The 27228-nt window shown below is 49.5% G+C and overlaps 1 protein-coding gene across 1 annotated transcript in view; it reads right to left on the bottom strand.

The window, feature by feature from the left end:
* Positions 1-217: 217 nt before the first annotated feature.
* Positions 218-27228, bottom strand: part of LOC309543561 (fatty-acid amide hydrolase 1-like) — a gene marked incomplete at both ends in the record, with an annotated part of 50327 nt that continues 23316 nt past the window's right edge. Inside the window, 9 exons of the mRNA XM_082276032.1 lie at positions 218-337; positions 792-937; positions 1643-1751; positions 7343-7382; positions 10190-10233; positions 10316-10415; positions 13446-13543; positions 19244-19369; positions 22118-22242. Coding sequence (XP_082132158.1) covers positions 218-337; positions 792-937; positions 1643-1751; positions 7343-7382; positions 10190-10233; positions 10316-10415; positions 13446-13543; positions 19244-19369; positions 22118-22242 — 908 coding nt within the window. The remainder of the gene's footprint in view (positions 338-791; positions 938-1642; positions 1752-7342; positions 7383-10189; positions 10234-10315; positions 10416-13445; positions 13544-19243; positions 19370-22117; positions 22243-27228) is intronic.

Raw genomic sequence — 27228 nt, 5'->3', positions numbered from 1 at the left:
TAGGTTCAGAGTGGGGCGGAGCTGAGTGATAGGTTCAGAGTGGGCGGAGCTGAGTGATAGGTTCAGAGTGGGGCGGAGCTGAGTGACAGGCTCAGAGAGGGGCGGAGCTGAGTGACAGGCTCAGAGTGGGCGGAGCTGAGTGATAGGTTCAGAGTGGGCGGAGCTGTGGGACGATTGATAAATTCTTCATGTGATGATATTACAGGAGAACTCCGCGTTAACGATTCATCCGCGTCACTGACTCCACCTCCTTCATCAGGCGGAGACATTGCTCTTCCTGCCACGGGAGCGCCACACACTGCACCGCCACCGGGAGCCCCACGCCGTCCTCCAATGCCTGCGGGAGCCAATCATAGCACGTGTTAGAAGGCGGGGCACAGATATGGGGGGGAGGGGGAGGCACAGGGGCGGGTTTTCAGTGTTCTGTGTACTCTGGATTTCAGGAATACCGTCTCCAGACAATCTGAACCATCCCCCGCACCTCCACCCTCAATCACAAAACTTTTATAAAACATAAAAAATGGGCGTCACACTTGAAACAATGACTCCGCCCACATACACAATATCGTTCTGTCCAGCCAGTCCTGCAATGTGCACAGCTCTGCCAGGCACTGAGCTCACTCTGCTCCTTGGTGGGCCGGCTCACAGAGGCAATGCTGGTTCTCTGTCCAATGAGGAAGCTGGAGGCAGAGAGGTGACACAGGAAGGAGAATTCCTCATTTAGGAGCTCGGGGTGTCACCTCTCCGGCTGTACATCGCAGGACTGGCCGTACCGGATGATGAACATTCACCTTCTTCAGCAGTCTGTCCCAGAAGTCCCTGTAGTGACCCTCGTAGCTCCTCAGCGCCTCCTCGTCTTCTCTGGTCACCGTGGTAACTGGAAGGACGCCGACCGGAAAGTCCAGCAAATTAAATAAGACGGTGTATGAGACGGCGCCTGGAAGAGAGGAAGTCATGTGATCAGGAATATGAGGTCATCAGTCAGCGACACACAGAAGACCATAAAGATGATGAATGGGAGGAATACGAGTGTCTGTGCGGGACCTCCCCCCACCCCATGACCGGGGTCTGTGCATGGGTGGGACCTCCCTCAATTTATGACTGGGGGGTGGAGTTTGTGCATGGGCAGGACCTTCCTCACCCCATGACTGGGGGGGATCTGTGTGTGGGTGGGACCTTCATTACTTCATGGCTGGGGGGGAGGTGGGGTCTGTGCATGGATAGGACCTTCCCCGCCCTACAACTGGGGGGGGGTTGTCTGTGCTTTGGGGGACCTGCCTCTATTTCCATAGTAAACTGCAGACTCAGAGAAACAACCGACTGGACAAAACTCTACTCTTCCACTCCTCTGTGGTACCTCAGCTCCTCCTCTGCAGTACCCTGGCCCCTACTAGCTGGTTAGGTGTGCTCTGTTCTGATAGGTCGGCCTATGAGTGTGAACATGATGCTCCACAATGATCAGACGGATGCAGAATATACTGGGATCACTTCCATTCACAGGCGTTACTGTCTCCTTAAATGTGAGGGTGTGCAGGGGGAGGAGTCCGGAGGGGGAAGGGCACAGCACAGTATACAGCTGGTGTGGCCGGCGCCTGCACTGTACGAGGAAGGGCAGCTGAGGACGGACAGCAATGCCACATACTTGACAGTTTTCCAGGAAATCCGATGGACAGAGCCGGACCAAGAATAGGACAGACGAGCGCGTCCAACTTCTCCTTCCTCCAGAGGGAGAGGAATTCCTGGCGGTACGCCTGCAACACACAGCAAGAGGGCTCACCGTGACACATCCCATAATATATCCCATAATATACCGGAGATATCCCATAATATATCCCATAATATACCAGAGATATCCCATAATATACCAGAGATATCCCATAATATATCCCATAATATATCAGAGATATCCCATAATATATCCCATAATATATCAGAGATATCCCATAATATATCCCATAATATATCAGAGATATCCCATAATATATCCCATAATATATCCCATAATATACCAGAGATATCCCATAATATATCCCATAATACACCAGAGATATCCCATAATACACCAGAGATATCCCATAATATCCAACACACAGCAAGAGGGCTCACCGTGACACATCCCATAATATATCCCATAATATATCTCATATTATACAGGAGGGGGATAATGATTTGATCCCTGCAGATTACATAGAAATGGGCGGTGTATAATTTTTATCATCGGTGTATTTTATGATAGAGACAGAATATCAGAAAATCACATGATACAAATGTTATAAATGGAGTTGCAGTTCAGTGAGTAAAATAAGTATTTGATCCCCGACCAACCAACAATAACTCCGCCTCCCACAAACTGGCTACAGTAGGGGCTCATGTGGGACACAGATTAGTCCTGTCAATGTAAGAAGGAGCTCCTAACTACAACTCATTATGTGTATAGAAGACACCCGCCCACAGAATCTCTTTCCTCCAATCACAGCTCACCATCATGGGAAGACCAAAGAGCTGTCAGAGGAGGTCAGGGAGAAGATTGGAGACCGGCACAAGGCTGGAATGGCTACAAGACCATCAGCAAGAAGATTGGTGAGAAGGAGACAAATGTTGGAGCGATTATTCACAAATGGAAGAAATACAAAATAACCATCAATGGTCCTCAGTGTGGAGCTCCATGTAAGATTTCTCCTCATGGGGTGAGGATGGTCATGAGAAAAGTGAGGGATCCGCCCAGAATACATGGGAGGAGCTTGTGAATGATCTCAAAGCAGTTGGGACCACAGTCACCAAACACACCATTGGTAACACAATACACCTCCATGGACTGAAATCCTGCAGCTCCCACAAGGTCCTCCTCCTCAGGAAGACACATGTACAGTCACCATCCCTACAGTCACCGTCCCTACAGTCACCGTCCCTACAGTCACCTTCCCTACAGTCACCTTCCCTACAGTCACCGTCCCTACAGTCACCGTCCCTACAGTCACCGTCCCTACAGTCACCGTCCCTACAGTCACCATCCCTACAGTCACCGTCCCTACAGTCACCGTCCCTACAGTCACCTTCCCTACAGTCACCTTCCCTACAGTCACCTTCCCTACAGTCACCGTCCCTACAGTCACCATCCCTACAGTCACCGTCCCTACAGTCACCGTCCCTACAGTCACCTTCCCTACAGTCACCGTCCCTACAGTCACCTTCTCTACAGTCACCGTCCCTACAGTCACCGTCCCTACAGTCACCATCCCTACAGTCACCTTCTCTACAGTCACCATCCCTACAGTCACCGTCCCTACAGTCACCTTCCCTACAGTCACCATCCCTACAGTCACCGTCCCTACAGTCACCGTCCCTACAGTCACCTTCCCTACAGTCACCGTCCCTACAGTCACCGTCCCTACAGTCACCATCCCTACAGTCACCATCCCTACAGTCACCATCCCTACAGTCACCGTCCCTACAGTCACCATCCCTACACTCACCGCCCCTACACTCACCGCCCCTACAGTCACCTTCCCCTACAGTCACCTTCCCCTACACTCACCATCCCTACACTCACCTTCCCCTACACTCACCTTCCCCTACACTCACCGCCCCTACACTCACCGCCCCTACAGTCACCTTCCCTACAGTCACCGTCCCTACAGTCACCGTCCCTACAGTCACCGTCCCTACAGTCACCTTCCCTACAGTCACCGTCCCTACAGTCACCTTCCCTACAGTCACCGTCCCTACAGTCACCGTCCCTACAGTCACCTTCCCTACAGTCACCATCCCTACAGTCACCGTCCCTACAGTCACCTTCCCTACAGTCACCGTCCCTACAGTCACCGTCCCTACAGTCACCTTCCCTACAGTCACCATCCCTACAGTCACCATCCCTACAGTCACCGTCCCTACAGTCACCATCCCTACAGTCACCTTCCCTACAGTCACCTTCCCTACAGTCACCGTCCCTACAGTCACCATTTCTACAGTCACCATCCCTACAGTCACCACCCCTACAGTCACCGCCCCTACAGTCACCCTCCCTACAGTCACCATTTCTACAGTCACCTTCCCTACAGTCACCGTCCCTACAGTCACCGTCCCTACAGTCACCTTCCCTACAGTCACCTTCCCTACAGTCACCGTCCCTACAGTCACCGTCCCTACAGTCACCGTCCCTACAGTCACCATCCCTACAGTCACCATCCCTACAGTCACCTTCCCTACAGTCACCTTCCCTACAGTCACCGTCCCTACAGTCACCGTCCCTACAGTCACCTTCCCTACAGTCACCGTCCCTACAGTCACCGTCCCTACAGTCACCTTCCCTACAGTCACCTTCCCTACAGTCACCGTCCCTACAGTCACCGTCCCTACAGTCACCGTCCCTACAGTCACCTTCCCTACAGTCACCGTCCCTACAGTCACCGCCCCTACAGTCACCCTCCCTACAGTCACCATTTCTACAGTCACCTTCCCTACAGTCACCGTCCCTACAGTCACCGTCCCTACAGTCACCTTCCCTACAGTCACCGTCCCTACAGTCACCTTCCCTACAGTCACCGTCCCTTACAGTCACCGTCCCTACAGTCACCTTCCCCTACAGTCACCATCCCTACAGTCACCGTCCCTACAGTCACCGTCCCTACAGTCACCGTCCCTACAGTCACCATCTCTACAGTCACCTTCCCTACAGTCACCATCTCTACAGTCACCTTCCCTACAGTCACCGTCCCTACAGTCACCGTCCCTACAGTCACCGTCCCTTACAGTCACCGTCCCTACAGTCACCGTCCCTACAGTCACCGTCCCTACAGTCACCTTCCCTACAGTCACCGTCCCTACAGTCACCGTCCCTACAGTCACCTTCTCTACAGTCACCGTCCCTACAGTCACCTTCCCCTACAGTCACCGTCCCTACAGTCACCGTCCCTACAGTCACCTTCCCTACAGTCACCTTCCCCTACAGTCACCTTCCCCTACAGTCACCTTCCCCTACAGTCACCTTCCCCTACAGTCACCATCCCTACAGTCACCTTCCCTACAGTCACCGTCCCTACAGTCACCTTCCCTACAGTCACCGTCCCTACAGTCACCGTCCCTACAGTCACCGTCCCTACAGTCACCTTCCCTACAGTCACCGTCCCTACAGTCACCGTCCCTACAGTCACCTTCCCTACAGTCACCTTCCCTACAGTCACCGTCCCTACAGTCACCGTCCCTACAGTCACCGTCCCTACAGTCACCTTCCCTACAGTCACCGTCCCTACAGTCACCGCCCCTACAGTCACCCTCCCTACAGTCACCATTTCTACAGTCACCTTCCCTACAGTCACCGTCCCTACAGTCACCGTCCCTACAGTCACCTTCCCTACAGTCACCGTCCCTACAGTCACCTTCCCTACAGTCACCGTCCCTTACAGTCACCGTCCCTACAGTCACCTTCCCCTACAGTCACCATCCCTACAGTCACCGTCCCTACAGTCACCGTCCCTACAGTCACCGTCCCTACAGTCACCATCTCTACAGTCACCTTCCCTACAGTCACCATCTCTACAGTCACCTTCCCTACAGTCACCGTCCCTACAGTCACCGTCCCTACAGTCACCGTCCCTTACAGTCACCGTCCCTACAGTCACCGTCCCTACAGTCACCGTCCCTACAGTCACCTTCCCTACAGTCACCGTCCCTACAGTCACCGTCCCTACAGTCACCTTCTCTACAGTCACCGTCCCTACAGTCACCTTCCCCTACAGTCACCGTCCCTACAGTCACCGTCCCTACAGTCACCTTCCCTACAGTCACCTTCCCCTACAGTCACCTTCCCCTACAGTCACCTTCCCCTACAGTCACCTTCCCCTACAGTCACCATCCCTACAGTCACCTTCCCTACAGTCACCGTCCCTACAGTCACCTTCCCTACAGTCACCGTCCCTACAGTCACCGTCCCTACAGTCACCTTCCCTACAGTCACCGTCCCTACAGTCACCGTCCCTACAGTCACCTTCCCTACAGTCACCTTCCCTACAGTCACCGTCCCTACAGTCACCGTCCCTACAGTCACCTTCCCTACAGTCACCGTCCCTACAGTCACCGTCCCTTACAGTCACCGTCCCTACAGTCACCTTCCCCTACAGTCACCATCCCTACAGTCACCGTCCCTACAGTCACCGTCCCTACAGTCACCATCTCTACAGTCACCTTCCCTACAATCACCATCTCTACAGTCACCTTCCCTACAGTCACCGTCCCTACAGTCACCGTCCCTACAGTCACCGTCCCTTACAGTCACCGTCCCTACAGTCACCGTCCCTACAGTCACCGTCCCTACAGTCACCTTCCCTACAGTCACCTTCCCTACAGTCACCGTCCCTACAGTCACCTTCCCTACAGTCACCTTCCCTACAGTCACCGTCCCTACAGTCACCTTCCCTACAGTCACCATTTCTACAGTCACCTTCCCTACAGTCACCGTCCCTACAGCCACCGTCCCTACAGTCACCGTCCCTACAGTCACCTTCCCTACAGTCACCTTCCCTACAGTCACCGTCCCTACAGTCACCAGATGGGTCATGGATGGGTCTTCCAGTAGGACAATGACCCAAAACATACAGCCAAGGCAACAAAAGAGTGGCTCAAGAAGAAGCACATTAAGGTCATGGGGAACTACTAAGAGGATCAAATACTTATTTTACTCACTGAGCTGCAACTCCATTTATAACATTTGTATCGTGTGATTTTTCTGGATTTTTGGTTGATATTCTGCCTCTATCATATAAAATACACCGATGATAAAATTATACACCCCCCATTTCTTGGTAATCTGCAGGGAGCCAATCATTATTTCCCCATTGTATCCCATAATTCCAATAACACAGCAGGAGGCCCTGTCATGACACATCCCAAAATATACCAGAAACCATCACCCCACAGCCACTGTGATCATGTGACCTGCGTGACTCCTCCCCCTCGTTACACTGTATAGCGGAGCTCCTCACAGTAACTGTAGGGGGAGGGGCTTGGTGGCCATGTGACTCTTCCCCCCTCATTACACTGTATAGCGGAGCTCCTCACAGTAACTGTAGGGGGAGGGGCTTGGTGGCCAAGTGACTCCTCCCTCTCATTACACTGTATAGCGGAGCTCCTCGCAGTGACTGTAGGGGGAGGGGCTTGGTGGCCATGTGACTCTTCCCCCCTCATTACACTGTATAGCGGAGCTCCTCGCAGTGACTGTAGGGGTATATACAGACACACAGAGTTGCCCCATGCTGGGTGGGGGAGGGTGGATGTATTATAATGGAGTCTGTGGGGCGGGGGTGGCTGGTCTCTATGGAACATATGATGGGAATATAAGACGACTTACCTCCACCGCTTGGTGCTGCTTCCAGAGGTCCTTCACAGAACTGCAGGGGGGAAACATCAACTGTCAGTTTTCCCCCAGAAATCTCCCCCTCCCCCACATTACTGTATACAGTACACTAAAAGATGTGAGATCCCCCTTATACCCCACCTCACCCAACATACACTTGAAGCACCATAGAGGGACTTTCACTTTTGGGTTATACTGCCCCCTACAGGAGCCAACCCAGGATAACCCCTCCTACTCCCAGCATGCTTCAGTACTAGGACCAATAACACGAAGGTGGGGAGCCACGCCCCTCAATGGATTCCAAGAATCCCATCCTCTTCCTCCTCCAATGAAGGACACAGGAAGTCACTCGGGTAAAGAGCTGACACTTTAGGGGGATGGATGGTCCCCTTAATGGTCATTTAAATAGCAGCAATGGCTCAGCTCAGGGGGAGGGGGGGATGTACTTCCTACTTCAGCATGATGACGTCACAAAGCTTGTCTGACGCGTTTCGTCACTCGTCACGTGACTTCCTCACAGAGTGTGTGCACTAATAAATGTGAGTGTGACTTTAATGTCTATAAATAGAACCCCAGCTTTATGCAGTTCAGCATTATGTTGGCTTTTTTAACCCTTTGAGAACTTCCTGCACCAAGATCACTGCACACCCAACCAACAGCAACTCTCCCTGGGAGAGGAGACCCCCTAGAAGCTGCTCGCCATTGGATTGCTACCCTTCAGGAGAAGGCGTGTTTAGACCTTTTATAGGTGAGCGCATTGATTGGCTGGTGGTGTGACACAAGAATGAGGATTCGCAGGACGTTGATCGCCGTGATTGGATTTATAGAGGAGCATTTCCTTTTATCAGTTTTATCACTAGAGGGCGCCAGCATCACTCTTCTATTCATTATATTACATTTGTCACTGAGAATTATGGGATTATTATAGTAATTTGCACCTTTATTGGAGGTTGAATTTGCCATGGGGGATGGGGGGGTTCACCATTGTTGAATATTTGCTTTATATTTAATTTTCTCTTTGTATGTATCATTATGTATTATTATACAGTGGGTACGGAAAGTATTCAGACCCCCTTAAATTTTTCACTCTTTGTTATATTGCAGCCATTCTTCTTCCTCATGAATGTACACATAGCACCCCATACTGACAGAAAAACACAGAATTGTTGACATTGTTGCAGATTTATTAAAAAAGAAAAACTGAAATATCACATGGTCCTAAGTATTCAGACCCTTTGCTCAGTATTTAGTAGAAGCCCCCTTTTGATCTAATACAGCCAGGAGTCTTTTTGGGAAAGATGCAACAAGTCTTTCACACCTGGATTTGGGGATCCTCTGCCATTCCTCCTTGCAGATCCTCTCCAGTTCTGTCAGGTTGGATGGTAAATGTTGGTGGACAGCCATTGTTAGGTCTCTCCAGAGATGCTCAATTGGGTTTAAGTCAGGGCTCTGGCTGGGCCATTCAAGAACAGTCACGGAGTTGTTGTGAAGCCACTCCTTCGTTATTTTAGCTGTGTGCTTAGGGTCATTGTCTTGTTGGAAGGTAAACCTTTGGCCCAGTCTGAGGTCCAGAGCACTCTGGAGAAGGTTTTTGTCCAGGATATCCCTGTACTTGGCCGCATTCATCTTTCCCTCGATTGCAACCAGTCGTCCTGTCCCTGCAGCTGAAAAACACCCCCACAGCATGATGCTGCCACCACCATGCTTCACTGTTGGGACTGTATTGGACAGGTGATGAGCAGTGCCTGGTTTTCTCCACACATACCGCTTAGAATTAAGGCCAAAAAGTTCTATTTTGGTCTCATCAGACCAGAGAATCTTATTTCTCACCATCTTGGAGTCCTTCAGGTGTTTTTTAGCAAACTCCATGCGGGCTTTCATGTGTCTTACACTGAGGAGAGGCTTCTGTCGGGCCACTCTGCCATAAAGCCCCGACTGGTGGAGGGCTGCAGTGATGATTGACTTTCTACAATTTTCTCCCATCTCCTGACTGCATCTCTGGAGCTCAGCTACAGTGATCTTTGGGTTCTTCTTTACCTCTCTCACCAAGGCTCTTCTCCCCCGATAGCTCAGTTTGGCCGGACGGCCAGCTCTAGGAAGGGTTCTGGTCGTCCCAAACGTCTTCCATTTGAGGATTATGGAGGCCACTGTGCTCTTAGGAACCTTAAGTGCAGCAGAAATCTTTTTGTAACCTTGGATGGATCTGTGCCTTGCCACAATTCTGTCTCTGAGCTCTTCAGGCAGTTCCTTTGACCTCATGATTCTCATTTGCTCTGACATGCATTGTGATCTGGAAGGTCTTATATAGACAGGTGTGTGGCTTTCCTAATCAAGTCCAATCAGTATAATCAAACACAGCTGGACTCAAATGAAGGTGTAGAACCATCTCAAGGATGATCAGAAGAAATGGAAAGCACCTGAGTTAAATATATGAGTGTCACAGCAAAGGGTCTGAATACTTAGGACCATGTGATATTTCAGTTTTTCTTTTTTAATAAATCTGCAACAATGTCAACAATTCTGTGTTTTTCTGTCAGTATGGGGTGCTATGTGTACATTCATGAGGAAGAAGAATGGCTGCAATATAACAAAGAGTGAAACATTTAAGGGGGTCTGAATACTTTCCATACCCACTGTATATTATTATTATATGGAACTTTTTACTGCATTACCGGCACCATCAGGTACTTTATATTACTATTGTGCAGGGGGGCCAACACTTCAGGGTATATCAGCTGTATACTGTCGGACTCCATTATCAGAGATCAGTACCCCTCTGTACCCCATTATCAGTGATCAGTACACCCCCTGTACCCCAATATTCCCCCGTAGAGAACTGACCTGACACCTCGTAGGCTCTGCAGGGTATTTGCCAGTCGAGGAAACTAGAGAGACGGAGATCAGAGAGATGATTGGTCGGCAATATTCCACAACACACCGTATACCGTATACCACCCATAGACTCACCAATGGCCTGACGAGAATAGAGAGAACACTCTTCAGCCAAGACGGGATTGCATAGACTGTAACCTGAGTCTTCAGATTGGGGTCAACCAGATCTCCTTTACTGAGGAGAAGAGGAGGAGGAGGATGTCACCCACAATGATGTCACTCTTCTCTCACACCCACAATGATGATGTCACACACACAATGATGATGTCACACACACACAATGATGATGTCACACACAATGATGATGATGTCACACACAATGATGATGTCACACACACACACAATGATGATGTCACACTCACTGATGATGTCACACACACACACTGATGATGTCACACACACACACACACACACACTGATGATGTCACACACACACTGATGATGTCACACACAGACACACACAGATGATGTCACACACACACACAGATGATGTCACACACACACAGATGATGTCACACACACACACACTGTTGATGTCACACTCACTGATGATGTCACACACACTGATGATGTCACACACACACACTGATGATGTCACACACACACACACACTGATGATGTCACACACACACACACTGATGATGTCACACACACACTGATGATGTCACACACACACACACACTGATGATGTCACACACACACACTGATGATGTCACACACACACACACACACACTGATGATGTCACACACACACACACACACTGATGATGTCACACACACACACTGATGATGTCACACACACACACACACACACACACACACTGATGATGTCACACACACACACTGATGATGTCACACACACACACACACTGATGATGTCACACACACACACTGATGATGTCACACACACACACACAGATGATGTCACACACACACACACACACACTGATGATGTCACACTCACTGATGATGTCACACACACACACACACTGATGATGTCACACACACGCTGATGATGTCACACACTAGGGCTGCCACGACTCGTCGACTACAAAAAATCGTCGACGTGCGTGAAAGGCGTCGACACATGACGTCACACGCACCCTGGCCGGCCGCAGCGCCGCTTGAAGCATTGCCGGCCGGGTGAAATCCCCTTTCCCAGGCTCTGTCCACACTGCCATGCTTAGCCCCGCACAGGATGTGGAGGACGGCGCTCCGAGTGTCCTGGCTGAGTCTGAGGGGACCGAGCTCGGCATGTCGGCAGGTAGGCACAGCTCCTGGGACATGGGCAGGTAGGCACAGCTCCTGGGACATGGGCAGGTAGGCACAGCTCCTGGGACATGGGTGGGTAGGCACAGCTCCTGGGACATGGGTGGGTAGGCACAGCTCCTGGGACATGGATGAGCGGGTGCCCACAGCTCCTGGGACATGGGCAGGTAGGCACAGCTCCTGGGACATGGGCAGGTAGGCACAGCTCCTGGGACATGGGCAGGTAGGCACAGCTCCTGGGACATGGGTGGGTAGGCACAGCTCCTGGGACATGGGTGGGTAGGCACAGCTCCTGGGACATGGGTGGGTAGGCACAGCTCCTGGGACATGGGTGGGTAGGCACAGCTCCTGGGACATGGATGAGCGGGTGCCCACAGCTCCTGGGACATGGATGGGTAGGCACAGCTCCTGGGACATGAGTAGGCATAGCTCCTGGGACATGGATGGGTAGGCACAGCTCCTGGGACATGAGTAGGCATAGCTCCTGGGACATGGATGGGTAGGCACAGCTCCTGGGACATGAGTAGGCATAGCTCCTGGGACATGGATGGGTAGGCATAGCTCCTGGGACATGGATGGGTAGGCATAGCTCCTGGGACATGATGGGTAGGCACAGTCCTACATACGAGACATATAGGGTCTTTCCTACTGACTGGCTGCAGGGAGGGGGGCTTACTAAGTGGTCTGTACTAGGTGGGAGGGCTTACTGTGGGGTCTGTACTGGGAGGGGGCTTACTGAGGGGTCTGTATTAATTACAGGATATTAGCTAATCAAAAAAACACTCAATTAAGCAAAAAAAAATAAAATAAAAATAATCGTTAGATTAGTCGACTAATCGTAAAAATAATCGATAGATTAGTCGACAGACAAATTAATCGTTAGTTGCAGCCCTATCACACACACACTGATGTAACACACACACACTGATGATGTCACACACACACTGATGATGTCACACACACACACACACTGATGATGTCACACACACACACACACACACACACTGATGATGTCACACACACACTGATGATGTCACACCCTATCACACACACACTGATGTAACACACACACACTGATGATGTCACACACACACTGATGATGTCACACACACACACACACACACACACACACACACTGATGATGTCACACACACACACTGATGATGTCACACACACACTGATGATGTCACACACACACACACACTGAAGATGTCACATACACACACACACACACACACACACACACACACACACACACACACACACACACACACACACACTGATGATGTCACTCACACACACACACACACACACAGATAATGTCACACACACGGATGATGTCACACACACACACACACACACACACACACACACACACACACACACACTGATGATGTCACACACTGATGATGTCACACACACACACTGATGATGTCACACACACTGATGATGTCACACACACACACTGATGATGTCACACACACACACACTGATGATGTCACACACACACTGATGATGTCACACACACACACACTGATGATGTCACACACACACTGATGATGTCACACACACACACACTGATGATGTCACACACACACACTGATGATGTCACACACACACTGATGATGTCACACACATACACTGATGATGTCACACACATACATTGATGATGTCACACACATACACTGATGATGTCACACACATACACTGATGATGTCACACACACACTGATGATGTCACACACTGATGATGTCACACACACACACTGATGATGTCACACACACACTGATGATGTCACACACTGATGATGTCACACACACACACTGATGATGTCACACACACACACTGATGATGTCACACACACACACAATGATGATGTCACACACACATTGATGATGTCACTGTAGTCCGGGAAGGATATATCTGTTATACATACAAGTTCTCCAGGAAGGTGGTTCCTCCGTCTGCCAGTATCCCCTTCACCACCAGATCATACATGGCTCTTTCCAGGGAGGGAGGGGAGAACGGAACCAGCTGAAAGAAAACATCAGCAACGTTATCGCCACCTGGAGAGCGCAAACACTAGACTCCGCCCCTAACAAAACCGCGGGCTCATTCATTTCTTAGAATGTGGCCAGGAAACCGTCTGTAGTGAGGACAATTCGGTCGGCTCTCAGACGTCATACACGAGTGTCACATACTATCTATTTCCCAGTCCATGCAGGGACACAGCAATTTAGATACAATCAGGTTATACTGCCACCTAGAGGAGGACTGGATACTGGCAAACAGAAAAATCATAACCCGGCCCAGGATAGCCCCTCCTACTCCCAGCATGCCCCGGTTTTCTGGTAAAGCAGTACTAATAACATTTCCTGTGTCCCTCAATGGTCTCTGAGAAACGGAATTCACAGCAATCCCATTTTCTTCAGTCAGGACAACGGGGGGGGGGGGGGGCACACTAAATGGGCCTCACTAAGAGGACTGGGAGCCCCCCAAAGTTCAGGAGCCACTTGAAGAACCCCAAAGGTCCCATTCCAGCCACCCCCCCAAAGTCAAGACTTTTGGAATCCTCCAAGGCTGAGGAAGGTCCAATCCGAAGAAAAAAGGTGAGCACCAAAACTGGAGAGACTTTTCCCAGAAGAACAAAGACTTCCATCCTCAGAGAACAGATAAAAATCCACACCCCTCATGATGTCATCAGTGACGAAATGCATAGGGTGGAGCCAGAAGTTGTGACGTCACCACGCATTCACAGCTGCGACCAGAACTGTGGGAGTTATAGGCTGTTGGATGCCGAATTTCTCCAACACCATTGTAAGTGTTTTCTAACCGTGTTAATAAACTCACTTTGGAAGAATTTACACTATGAGAGCATGGGGCTCTTTTTTCTTGACTGGTGTATGGACCGCCCAGTGATTTACAGTATCTGACAAAAGTAAGTACACCCCTCCCATTCTATCTTTTCAGGTGACAACACTGAAGAAATTACACTTTTAAGTGACAATCTCCAAATTGGGCCCAAAGTGTGAATATTTTGTGTGGCCGCCATTATTTTCCAGCACTGCCTTAACCCTCTTGGGCATGGAGTTCACCAGAGCTTCACAGGTTGTCACTGGAGTCCTCTTCCCCTCCTCCATGATGACATCACAGAGCTGGTGGATGTTAGAGACCTTCCCCTCCTCCACCTTTCCGTTTGAGGATCCCCACAGATGCTCAATAGGGTTTAGGTCTGGAGACGCTTGGCCAGTCCATCACCTTTACCCTCAGCTTCTTTAGCAAGGCAGTGGTCGTCTTGGAGGTGTTTGGGGTCGTTCTGTTGGAATATTGCCCTGCCCCCCAGTCTCTGAAGGGAGGGGATCATGCTCTGCTTCAGTATGTCACAGTACATGTTGGCATTCATGGTTCCCTCAATGATCTGTAGCTCCCCAGTGCCGGCAGCCCCAGACCATGACACTCCCACCACCATGCCTGACTGTAGGAAGACACACTTGTCTTTGTACTCCTCACCTGGTTGCCCCCACACACGCCTGACACCATCTGACACCAAATAAGTTTATCTTGGTCTCATCAGACCACAGGAGATGGTTCCAGTAATCCATGTCCTTAGTCTGCTTGTCTTCAGCAAACTGTTTGTGGGCTTTCTTGTGCATCATCTTTCACGTGCACTCAGCTTCTTTGGTGGACCATGGTGAGGCCTGTTCTGAGTGGAACCTGTCCTGTTATACCGCTGTATGGTCTTGGCCACCGTGCTGCAGCTCAGTTTCAGGGTCTTGGCAATCTTCTTATAGCCTAGACCATCTTTATGTAGAGCAAATATTCTTTTTTTCAGATCCTCAGAGAGTTCTTTGCCATGAGGTGCCATGTTGAACTTCCAGTGACCAGTATGAGAGAGTGAGAGCGATAACACCAAATTTAACACACCTCCCCCATTCTCACCTGAGACCTTGTAACACTAACGAGTCACATGACACCGGGGAGGGAAAATGGCTAATTGGGCCCAATTTGGACATTGTCACTTAGGGGTGTACTCACTTTTGTCAGATACTGTATATATCAAAGTGTTTTATATTACAATTTTATACATATATATATCTTTATGAACTGGCACTGAAAGTTGGACTCAATTTGATATACATAAAATGAGAATATCATCAAAAATTGAATTTATTTCAGTAATTCAATTAATAAATATATTTTCTATAGATGTTACACACAGAGTGAGAGATTTCCAGCATTTCTTTCTTTTAATTTTGATGATTATGACTTCCAGCGAGGGAAAACAGCTAACTGAGCCCAATTTGGAGATTGTCACTTAGGGGTGTACTGACTTTTGTTGCCATCGGTTTAGACATTAATGGCTGTGTGTTGTCACTTAGGGGTGTACTGACTTTTGTTGCCAGCGGTTTAGACATTAATGGCTGTGTGTTGAGTTATTTTGAGGGGACAGTAAATTTACACTGTTATACAAGCTGTACACTCACTACTTTACATTGTAGCAAAGTCTCATTTCTTCAGTGTTGTCACATGAAAAGATAGAATATAATAAATATAATTTCTATACTTATAGGGGAACTCCGGGTCATTCTGAAAACTTGTGGCCAACAAGACACAAACACTTCATTCCTCCTCCATACATGAAATACAATCCCCTTAAACTTATCGAAGTATAAAACCAACTCCATATAAATAAATCATTTTCCAGATAAAACTTGTGTCAGAGATAAGAAATACATTTTATTTTTTTTAAATTAAAGAGAAACATGAATAATCTATAATCTGCTAATATTGACATTTATGATTCATTGATAAAGACAATGACGTCCCATTTGATGTTCCATATGGCCAATATAATCTCAGTTCACAAATCCAATACGTTTCTAGACGTGAAACTCCTCTAACTGTAGGACCCCCTCCATGGGGGCACATATTTATCTATAATCCGAAAAGGAGTACCAGTGGGGTCCTTGGTGGGGAATAGCGCCCCCTCCAGACACTGAGCGCACAGGACATGACATCATACCTCTCTAAAAGAGGCTCCTCCCCCATAGCACACCCCGCCCCCTCCATACACTGAGCACACAGGACATGACATCATACCTCTCCCATAGGGGCTCCTCCCCCATAGCACACCCCACCCCCTCCAGACACTGAGCGCACAGAACATGACATCATACCTCTCTAAAAGAGGCTCCTCCCCCATAGCACACCCCGCCCCCTCCATACACTGAGCACACAGGACATGACATCATACCTCTCCCATAGGGGCTCCTCCCCCATAGCACACCCCGCCCCCTCCAGACACTGAGCACAGGACATGACATCATACCTCTCCCATAGGGGCTCCTCCCCCATAATACACCCCACCCCCTCCAGACACTGAGCGCACAGGACATGACATCATACCTCTCCCATAGGGGCTTCTCCCCCATAGCACACCCCGCCCCCTCCAGACACTGAGCACAGGACATGACATCATACCTCTCTAAAAGAGGCTCCTCCCCCATAGCACACCCCGCCCCCTCCAGACACTGAGCACAGGACATGACATCATACCTCTCTAAAAGAGGCTCCTCCCCCATAGCACACCCCGCCCCCTCCAGATACTGAGCGCACAGGACATGACATCATACCTCTCCCATAGGGGCTCCTCCCCCATAGCACACCCCGCCCCCTCCATACACTGAGCACACAGGACATGACATCATACCTCTCCCATAGGGGCTCCTCCCCCATAGCACACCCCGCCCCCTCCAGACACTGAGCACAGGACATGACATCATACCTCTCTAAAAGAGGCTCCTCCCCCATTGCACACCCCGCCCCCTCCAGACACTGAGCACACAGGACATGACATCATACCTCTCCCATAGGGGCTCCTCCCCCATAGCACACCCCGCCCCCTCCATACACTGAGCACACAGGACATGACATCATACCTCTCCCATAGGGGCTCCTCCCCCATAGCACACCCCGCCCCCTCCAGACACTGAGCACAGGACATGACATCATACCTCTCTAAAAGAGGCTCCTCCCCCATAGCACACCCCGCCCCCTCCAGACACTGAGCACAGGACATGACATCATACCTCTCTAAAAGAGGCTCCTCCCCCATAGCACACCCCGCCCCCTCCAGATACTGAGCGCACAGGACATGACATCATACCTCTCCCATAGGGGCTCCTCCCCCATAGCACACCCCGCCCCCTCCATACACTGAGCACACAGGACATGACATCATACCTCTCCCATAGGGGCTCCTCCCCCATAGCACACCCCGCCCCCTCCAGACACTGAGCACAGGACATGACATCATACCTCTCTAAAAGAGGCTCCTCCCCCATTGCACACCCCGCCCCCTCCAGACACTGAGCACACAGGACATGACATCATACCTCTCCCATAGGGGCTCCTCCCCCATAGCACACCCCGCCCCCTCCATACACTGAGCACACAGGACATGACATCATACCTCTCCCATAGGGGCTCCTCCCCCATAGCACACCCCGCCCCCTCCAGACACTGAGCACAGGACATGACATCATACCTCTCTAAAAGAGGCTCCTCCCCCATAGCACACCCCGCCCCCTCCAGACACTGAGCACAGGACATGACATCATACCTCTCTAAAAGAGGCTCCTCCCCCATAGCACACCCCGCCCCCTCCAGATACTGAGCGCACAGGACATGACATCATACCTCTCCCATAGGGGCTCCTCCCCCATAGCACACCCCGCCCCCTCCATACACTGAGCACACAGGACATGACATCATACCTCTCCCATAGGGGCTCCTCCCCCATAGCACACCCCGCCCCCTCCAGACACTGAGCACAGGACATGACATCATACCTCTCTAAAAGAGGCTCCTCCCCCATTGCACACCCCGCCCCCTCCAGACACTGAGCACACAGGACATGACATCATACCTCTCCCATAGGGGCTCCTCCCCCATAGCACACCCCGCCCCCTCCATACACTGAGCACACAGGACATGACATCATACCTCTCCCATAGGGGCTCCTCCCCCATAGCACACCCCGCCCCCTCCAGACACTGAGCACAGGACATGACATCATACCTCTCTAAAAGAGGCTCCTCCCCCATAGCACACCCCGCCCCCTCCAGACACTGAGCACAGGACATGACATCATACCTCTCCCATAGGGGCTCCTCCCCCATAGCACACCCCGCCCCCTCCAGACACTGAGCACAGGACATGACATCATACCTCTCCTATAGGGGAGTCATGGCGCTCCATCAATGGAAATGATGTCATGGAGGTGGTGAGACGGGGATCACACTCTCAGTAAGAGCAGTTCCCGGTACACATTGCCTGTATGTCCAGTATTGGAGGGGGAGGAGTAGAAGAAAAGTTCATATTATGGATTTTATCACTTTCTGCTACTGGAGACAGAACGCCCCAAAGTGCCCTCCCCCCCAGGGCTGGGACAAGGGGTGGGCAGGAGGGGGCGGCTTCCCTGGGCGCAATGGTTTAGTAAAGGGATGCGGGCGCCTTCCTTCGGAGAGACAGATTCTCGGACAGGAGAAGTGACAGGCGGTGATTTTGACAAAATGAGTGACTGCTGGGTGTAGGATCACCAAAGCTTGCACATCATGGGGGGAGGGGGCAGTTAGGCATCTTTTCCCTGGCTCCACCTCATCTTCGCCCACCAGCCCCTCCCCCTTCAGCTTGATCTGGGTGGGAGGCAGAGTTACCCGTGGTTGGACTCACCTGATGTCCGGCTCCCTCCAGGAGCTCCTTTGTCTGCAGCACGGCCCGTCTCATGGAAGGAGTCGCCATGGTGCTGCCATCATCCTCGTAGTACCCGATACGAAGGGGCCGCGTGCCGGAGTACACCTGAAAAACGACACCCGGAGTCACCAGAGATACCAAGAGATGGCGGCCACAAGCAAACCACATTGTACCGACACTTGGCAGTGCACTGCCCTATTACAGCCTGCGGGTGGCGCTTTATGAGACGACAGCCAACACTCAGCGACTCCCATCCTCCTCTGTGGTTGTAGTATTACCCAGAACTAATATTGCACTGACACCGTTCTTTTAGGCTACATTCACACCTGAGCGTAGCGTTTTCACGCGTTTTTACCGCGATTTACAGCGTTTTTACAGGCGTTTTTTGTGCAGGCGTTTTTAGATTGAATAGAGACCAATGGAAAACGCCTGTAATCTGCCCAAAAAGAAGCTCATGTACTTTTTTGAGCATTGGGCGTTTTGCTCACAGCGTCAAAACGCTCAGATGTGAACAGGGGCCATTGAAATGAATAGGATTTGTCTTGTTGGGCGTTTTGAGAGCTGATCCTAGAGCAGAAAAACTCCCCAAAAACGCCCCAAAACGCCTACATGTGAACGGAGCCTTATTGTCAGGTCTGAGTCTATTTGCGTCAATAAAAAAATAAATAAATAAAATTGGTGCAAATCACACTGCAAAGAATGGCGTGCGATTTCCCCCTCTGGGTGTATAGAAGGGGAAAAGCGCCATCTAGTGGGCAGTTCATTTAAAGTGTTAGAACTCGCAGTACATATCTGACCAAATCTGCATAGGTGTCCCGGTCTGCCGCTGGAGGAGAAGTCCCGGGACCCCTGCAGGCAGACGGCGGAAGTGAAGTCAGCTTGGGGGCCGACCGCCTCTACATCTCCTCCAGCCTTGTGAGCCCCTCCAGCGGCTGTGATTTGCCATCATCGGGGGACCGGGACACCTATGCAGATTTGGCCAGTTACAGTGAGGGGAAAAGTAAGTGACCCCCTCCTGATTTTGTAGGTTTGCCCATTGACAAAGAAATGATCAGTCTATAATTTTATTGTTTGTTTTTTTTTTTACCAGTGAGAGACGGAATAACAAAAATATCCAGAAAAACGCATTTCATAAAGTTATAAATTGATTATTATTATTAATGAGTGAAATAAGTATTTGATCCCCGATCAATCAGCAGATTTCTGTCTCCCAGGTGTCTTCTATACAGGTAATGAGCTGAGATTAGGAGGATTCTCTTATAGGGAGTGCTCCTAATCTCAGCTTGTTACCTGTATAGAAGACTCCTGTCCACAGAATCAACCAATCAGATTCCAATCTCTCCACCATGGCCAAGACCAAAGAGCTGTCCAAGGAGGTCAGGGAGAAGATTGGAGACCTACACAAGGCTGGAATGGCTACAAGACCATCGCCAAGCAGCTTGGTGAGAGGTGACAACAGTTGGTTGGAAGAAACAGAAAATAACTGTCAGTCTCCTCAGTCTGGAGCTCCATGGAAGATCTCACCTCATGGAGGTTCAATGATGATGGAGAACGGTGAGGAATCAGCCCAGAACTACACAGGAGAATCTTCTCAATGATCTCAGCTGGGACCATCGTCACCAAGAAAACAATTGGTAACACACTACCCCATGGAGGACTGAAATCCTGCAGCACCCGCAAGGTCCCCCTGCTCAGGAAATCACATGGTACAGCCCGTCTGATGTCTGCTAATGAACATCTGAATGATTCAGAGGAGAACTGGGTGAAAGTGTTGTGGTCAGAGGAGACCAAAATCAACTCAACTCGATTGGAGGAGGAGGAATGCTGCCTACGACCCCAAGAACCCCATCCCCCACCGTCACACATGGAGGGGGAAAGACTATGCTTTGGGGGTGTTTTTCTGGTAAGGGGAAAGGACAACTTCACCGCATCAAAGGGACGATGGGCGGGGCCATGTACCCTCAAATCTTGGGTGAGAACCTCCTTCCCTCATCCAGGACATTGAAAATGGATCATGGATGGGTCTTCCAGCATGACAATGACCCAAAACCAAAAAGCAACTAGCTAGAGGCTCAAGAAGAAGCACATTAAAGGTCCTGGATTGGCCTAGCCAGTCTCCAGAGCTTCATCCCATAGAAAATATGTGGAGGGAGCTGAAGGTTCGGAGTTACCAAACGTCAGCCTGGAAACCTCAATTACTTGGAGAAGATCTGCAGAGAGGAGAAAATCCCTCCTGAGATGTGTGCGAACCTGGAGGCCAACTACAAGAAACGTCTGACCTCTGTGACCCCAACTACAAGAAACGTCTGACCTCTGTGACCCCAACTACAAGAAACGTCTGACCTCTGAGACCCCAACTACAAGAAACGTCTGACCTCTGTGACCTCTGATTGCCAACAAGGGTTTCTCCACCAACTACTAAGGGGTCAAATACTTATTTTACTCATAAAAATACAAATCAATTTATAACTTTTTTTGAAATGCGTTTTTCTGGATATTTTTGTTGTTATTCCGTCTCTCACTGGTAAAATAAACCGACCAATAAAATTATAGACTGATCATTTCTTTGTCAGTGGGCAAAGTACAAAATCAGAAGGGGGTCACATACTTTTTCCCCTCACAGTAACTGTACTGCCAGTTCTAAAGTTTTTAATGAACTGCCCACTGGATGGCGCTTTTCCCTTTCTATACACACAGTGGGGGAAAATCACATGCGATTCTTTGCAGTACGATTTGCGCCCATTTATTTTGTATTGATAGAAATCACAGCACAAAGTATCAGTTCTCACGCAAAGCTTGGTATCAGTGCATCCCTACTCATACCATTACCCATAATGCACGGTGTTTGCTTACCTTCTCATTGAACGGGATTGGAGGGATGGTGGGATCCAGCTGAAACATGTAATCACACAGCAGGGCCTTCATGGCGATCACCAGACTCTCCACGTCTCGGGCTATCGGGCCCACCGTTGCTGTGACTGTAAAGTGAGATGTCTGTCAGTATGGGGTCAGAGACAATAATATCCATCGCACTGATATAACGGGGTTCAAGTACTTACTGTAAACTCCATCCTTGGGGTTCATGGAGGGACACAGGAATTCAGAGACTGTCTGGTTATACTGCCCTCTACAGGAAGATTGGATACTAGAAAAAATGTAGGCCCACCCAGGATAACCTCTCCAACTCCCAGCATGCCCCAGTTATGTAGTGTTACCCCCTCCCCCCCATTCTAAACTTGGGCTACAATGTAAGTTAAGTTTGGAGGGGCCGCTCAGACTGATTCTTCCTCAAGTATGGGTGGGTTATGCATTTCTCATCGTTGCTGGCGTCACTCTGATAGCAAGGGCGTACCTACAGGGGTCGCAAAGGTCGCAGTTGCAACCCAGCCCCACGCTCCAGGGTTCTTGTGCGGGTCCCCTGTACACTTGCATAGGAGAGACGGCATCTAAAGGAACCGGTGCCCTCAATTTCCTCCTGCAGTGTCTGAAAGCCTGCTTCTCCTCCTCTCCCTCCCGCAGGCATTCAGTGGCTGCAGGAGGAAAAAGAGGGCATTGGTTCCTCTATATGCCGCCTCTTCCATGCTGCCCTCTGGATCAAATAACAAAAATAAAAACTACTGACACCAATGGTGGAACTACAAGTATCACAAAAGTTGCACTTGTGACCAGGCCCTGGCGTTCCGCCACTGTAGGTGGGCCCCAAAATGGCAGAAAGGAAGCCCACTGCAGAACATGAGAAAGGGTCCTGCTGTGGGACTGTAATAAAAGAACCCCATGATGGAAGTAAAGGGCCCCGGGATCACTGGGAAGGGCCCTGGTCGGGAAATGGTGAGACAGGGATCCAGTTCACCTTATTAACGCCATCAGGGATGGCCAATGGTCTCTATCTGATTCAGAGCTTTCCAGAAGGCACAAGAGATTTCTTGTAACGGAACCACCGACCCACACTGTACTTGTGGTCTTCTGTCAGTATACGGCTTCCTCACAGTCTGGACATATATAAAGATTCCAGCCGCCCCCCCATACAAAACTAGCCTGAACTTAGCTTGTATGTGTCTGAAAAGGCCAATGGTCTCTATCCGATTCAGAACTTTCCAGAAGGCACCAGAGGTTTCTATACAGAAGCTTAAACTTAAGAACGATTTCTGGTACAGTCATCAATATTACTTGCAGACTAGAGGAGTAGCAATGGGGTCTAGGTTCACTCCCAGTGTGGCCAATTTATTTATGGACCACTGGGAGGAGGATATTGTTTTCCGTGATCCTCCCCCTCAGTAGACTTGCTATAGGCGGTATATCAATGACTTTTTTATGGTCTGGGAGGGAGACATGAGAAGCCTCCAAGGAGTCCATGAATAAAATGAATAATAATGACAAAAACATCGTTCTCACCCGGAATTTAGAGAAAGAGAAAATTGTGCTTCTAGATCTGAAGATTTAGAAGGCGGGTTCAAGACACGGAATTATTTCAAGCCGACGGATCGTAATACTTACATTAGACAGGCGTCACCACAGGTTGTGGCTGTGTACCATCCCCCGAGGGCAGTTTATGTGTCTTAGACGCAACTGTACCTCAGATGTGGATTTTGTCTCACAATTTGGGGTATTGGCAGACAGATTCTTAGAAAAGGGTTACCAAGAGAAGGAAATTCGTAAAGAATTGGATATAGTTGGAAATATTAACAGAGAATCCCTATTAAATAAGGAGGAATCCGGAAGAATCGATACTGATTCTCGTATTGTTCTGGATTACAACATCCAACATAAAAAAGTAGAAGGTATCATTAGGAAGCACTGCGATATTCTGAGACTTGGGCCCGTCTCTATCTGAATATCCTAAATTTGTGTATAGAAAAGCACCCCCCTTAATGACCGCCTGCCGCACTTATACTGCGGCAAGCAGCCGCTCCCAGGCGAATCGCTGTCGCTGTACATCACTCACCCTCAGGAGGCTAGGGGGTGGCGCGCTCGGCAGCGGGGAAGCCGATGTGTGTGTCAGGTGGCTCTGATTGCCGCCTGACACCCGCGATCGCTCCCCACTGAGGATGGTTGGCTGCTGTAAACACATCCAACCGCTCTTCTCCTTGGAATGATCATAGAGCCCCTGTGATCCTTCTATATAGGATCATGTCTCTATGGTCATTTCAGAAGCCACGCCCCCCCCACAGTTAGAATCACTCCCCTTTGATCACCACTGTGTTAACTCCTTCCCTGCCAGTGTCATTAAAACAGTGACAGTGCATATTTCTAGCACTGATTACTGTAGTAATGTCACCGGTCCCCCAAAAGTGTCAAAAATATCAGTCAGGGGTCCGATCTGTCCGCCACAATGTCGCAGTCCCAAAAAAAAAAAAAAAAAAAAAAAAAAAAAAATCGCACAGGTGATCAAATACCACCAAAAGAAAGCTCTGTTTCTGGGGGAAAAAAAGACATCGATTTTAATTGGGTACAGCGTCGCACGACCGCGCAATTGTCTGTTAACCACTTGCCGACCGCTTAACAAGGATTTACTGCGGCAGTGTGCTGCTGCTGGGCAAAGCGATGTAGACATACAATCGCTTGCCCACGAGTCTGTAGGGGGCGAGCGCGCATCGCCGCCGGCGTGCTCCCACCTCGCTTGTTCCCTGGGGACCTAGTGCGAGTGACTGGTGGCTCCGATGTCCGCCGGTCACTCGCGATCTCCCGCAGCTGAGAGCGAAGGACGGACGGACGGCTGATGTAAACACAACCGTCTGTCATTCTCCCTGAAGTGATCACAGGTGTCATGTGATCCTGCTATGTAGGTTCGCATGTCTCTGTGATGACTTCACAAGCCACGCCCCCCAGTTAGAAGCACGCCCCTAGGGACACACTTAACCCCTTGATCACCAATAAAGTTAACCCCTTCCCTGCCAGTGTCATTAGTAGAGTAACAGTGCATATTTTTAGCACTGATTACTGTAGTAATGTCACTGGTCCCCCCAAAAATGTCAGAAATGTCAGTTAGGGGTCCGATCTGTCTGCCGCAATGTCGCAGTCCCACAAAAATCGCAGATTGCCGCCATTACTAGTTAAAAAGAAAAACAATACAAAATGACATAAATCTTTCCTGTAGTTTGTAGATGCGATAACTTTTGCGCAAACCAATCAAAATACGCTTATTGCGATTTTTTTAACCAAAAATATGTAGCAGAAAACAAATTGGCCTAAAATGTTAAAGAATTTTGATTTAAGAAATTTTTTTTTTTCGGAATGTTATATAGCAGAATGTGAAAAATATAGTTTTTTTTTTTTTTTCAGAATTGTTGCTCTTTTTTTCTTTATAGCGCAAAAAAATCGCACAGGTGATAAAATACCACCAAAAGAAATCTCTGTTTGTGGGAAAAAAAAGACGTCAATTGCATTTGGGTACAGAGTCGCATGACCGCGCAATTGTCCGTTAAAGTCATGCAGTGCCGAATCACAAAATAGGCCCTGGTCTTTGAGCAGCCAAATCCTCCGGGGCTGAAGTGAATAATAGATTTTGTTTTTGATATGTATTTATAATACGTGTTTGGGGTGTTGCTGCCCCCTGGTGGTTTCTATCACGATTGCTGGGGTCATTGCTGACAATTACGATCTTGTAATACTGCTATGATCGCATAGATATAGAAGTCAATTTTCTATGTCAGCAGTTTGTTTCCCATCCCCCGGTCATCCGTCTGGAGTATATTGAGGCTCGTACACACTAGAAGAAAATCAGGCGAACATTTTCATCCAAAGAATTTTCCTACGATTTTCGTATAATGTGTACAGAACTTTCTACAGACGATTCTCGAAGGGACAAACTCCAAATTTCTTCTCGTACGGGAAAAAAAAAAAATGAATGATTTTGGTTTAACGTTTACCGTTTTTGTACGATTTTTGTACAAGAAAAATCAGAAAAGAATCAGAAACAATAATCTACAAAAAACGGAATTTTTGTAAAATCTTACCTGTAAAATTCCTTTCTCTGAGTCCTCCGACAGTCGCCGCCTCTTCATATTCGTCACATATGGGGTATTAGACTTTGCTCCGAAGGAGTAGCTAGGCAACAGAATATGTTAACATTAAAGCTTTTAACATATCCCACCCTCAAGGGGTGGTCCCCTCAGTCAATACCCTCCTACTTCCTGCAACCATATCTCAGTTTTAGTGGAATAGCAGTAGAGTATACAACCAAACCCCAAAAGAGGGGCGGGGGCGGCGACTGTCGGAGGACTCAGAGAAAGGAATTTTACAGGTAAGATTTTACAAAAATTCCGTTTTCTCTTACGTCCTCCGACAGTCGCCGCCTCTTCATATTCGTCACATATGGGGACGTCCCAAAGCAGTGCAAACATGAGGGGTGGGAAACGCATCCGCGCCGAAAGGCAACGCAGTCTCCACATCAAAGAAAGGAACCTTACCAAAGGAAGGAAACCAGCTGGGCAACAGCAAAAAACAGGTGCTCAACAGGAGCAACAACCCAGGAAAAGACAAAAAACCAGGGGATACAAAACTTATCCCAACAGCCAGGAGTCCCCAACAAAGGACCCTAGGGAACAGCCGCACTCAGAACCTTGCGGCCAAAGGAAGCATCCGCCGATGCCTGAACATCTACTTTGTAGAATTTTGTGAAAGTGTGCACGGTCGACCAAGTCGCCGCCTTACACACCTGGGCTACAGAAGCCCCATGACGACAGGCCCAAGACGTACTCAGAGATCTAGTAGAGTGCGCCTTCACAGGCACAGGGGGAACCTTCCCCTGCAAAGCATAGGCCTGTTCAATGGTCTGCCTGATCCATTTGGCGATGGTAGAGGCCGAAGCCGCCATGCCCTTCCGAGGACCCTCCGGAAGAACAAACAAGGAGTCCGTCTTTCGAAAAGACTCAGTCGATTTAAGGTAAACCCTTATCGCCCGAACAACATCCAGAGAATGTAATCTCACCTCCTTTGGATGTTTAGGCTTCGCGCACAACGAAGGC

This window comes from Pelophylax lessonae (assembly GCF_965119305.1).
Source record: "Pelophylax lessonae genome assembly, contig: HAP1_SCAFFOLD_214, whole genome shotgun sequence".
Lineage (NCBI taxonomy): Eukaryota > Metazoa > Chordata > Amphibia > Anura > Ranidae > Pelophylax > Pelophylax lessonae.
Note: the sequence above shows the minus strand (reverse complement) of the source record. Positions and strands in the feature narration are given on the sequence as shown.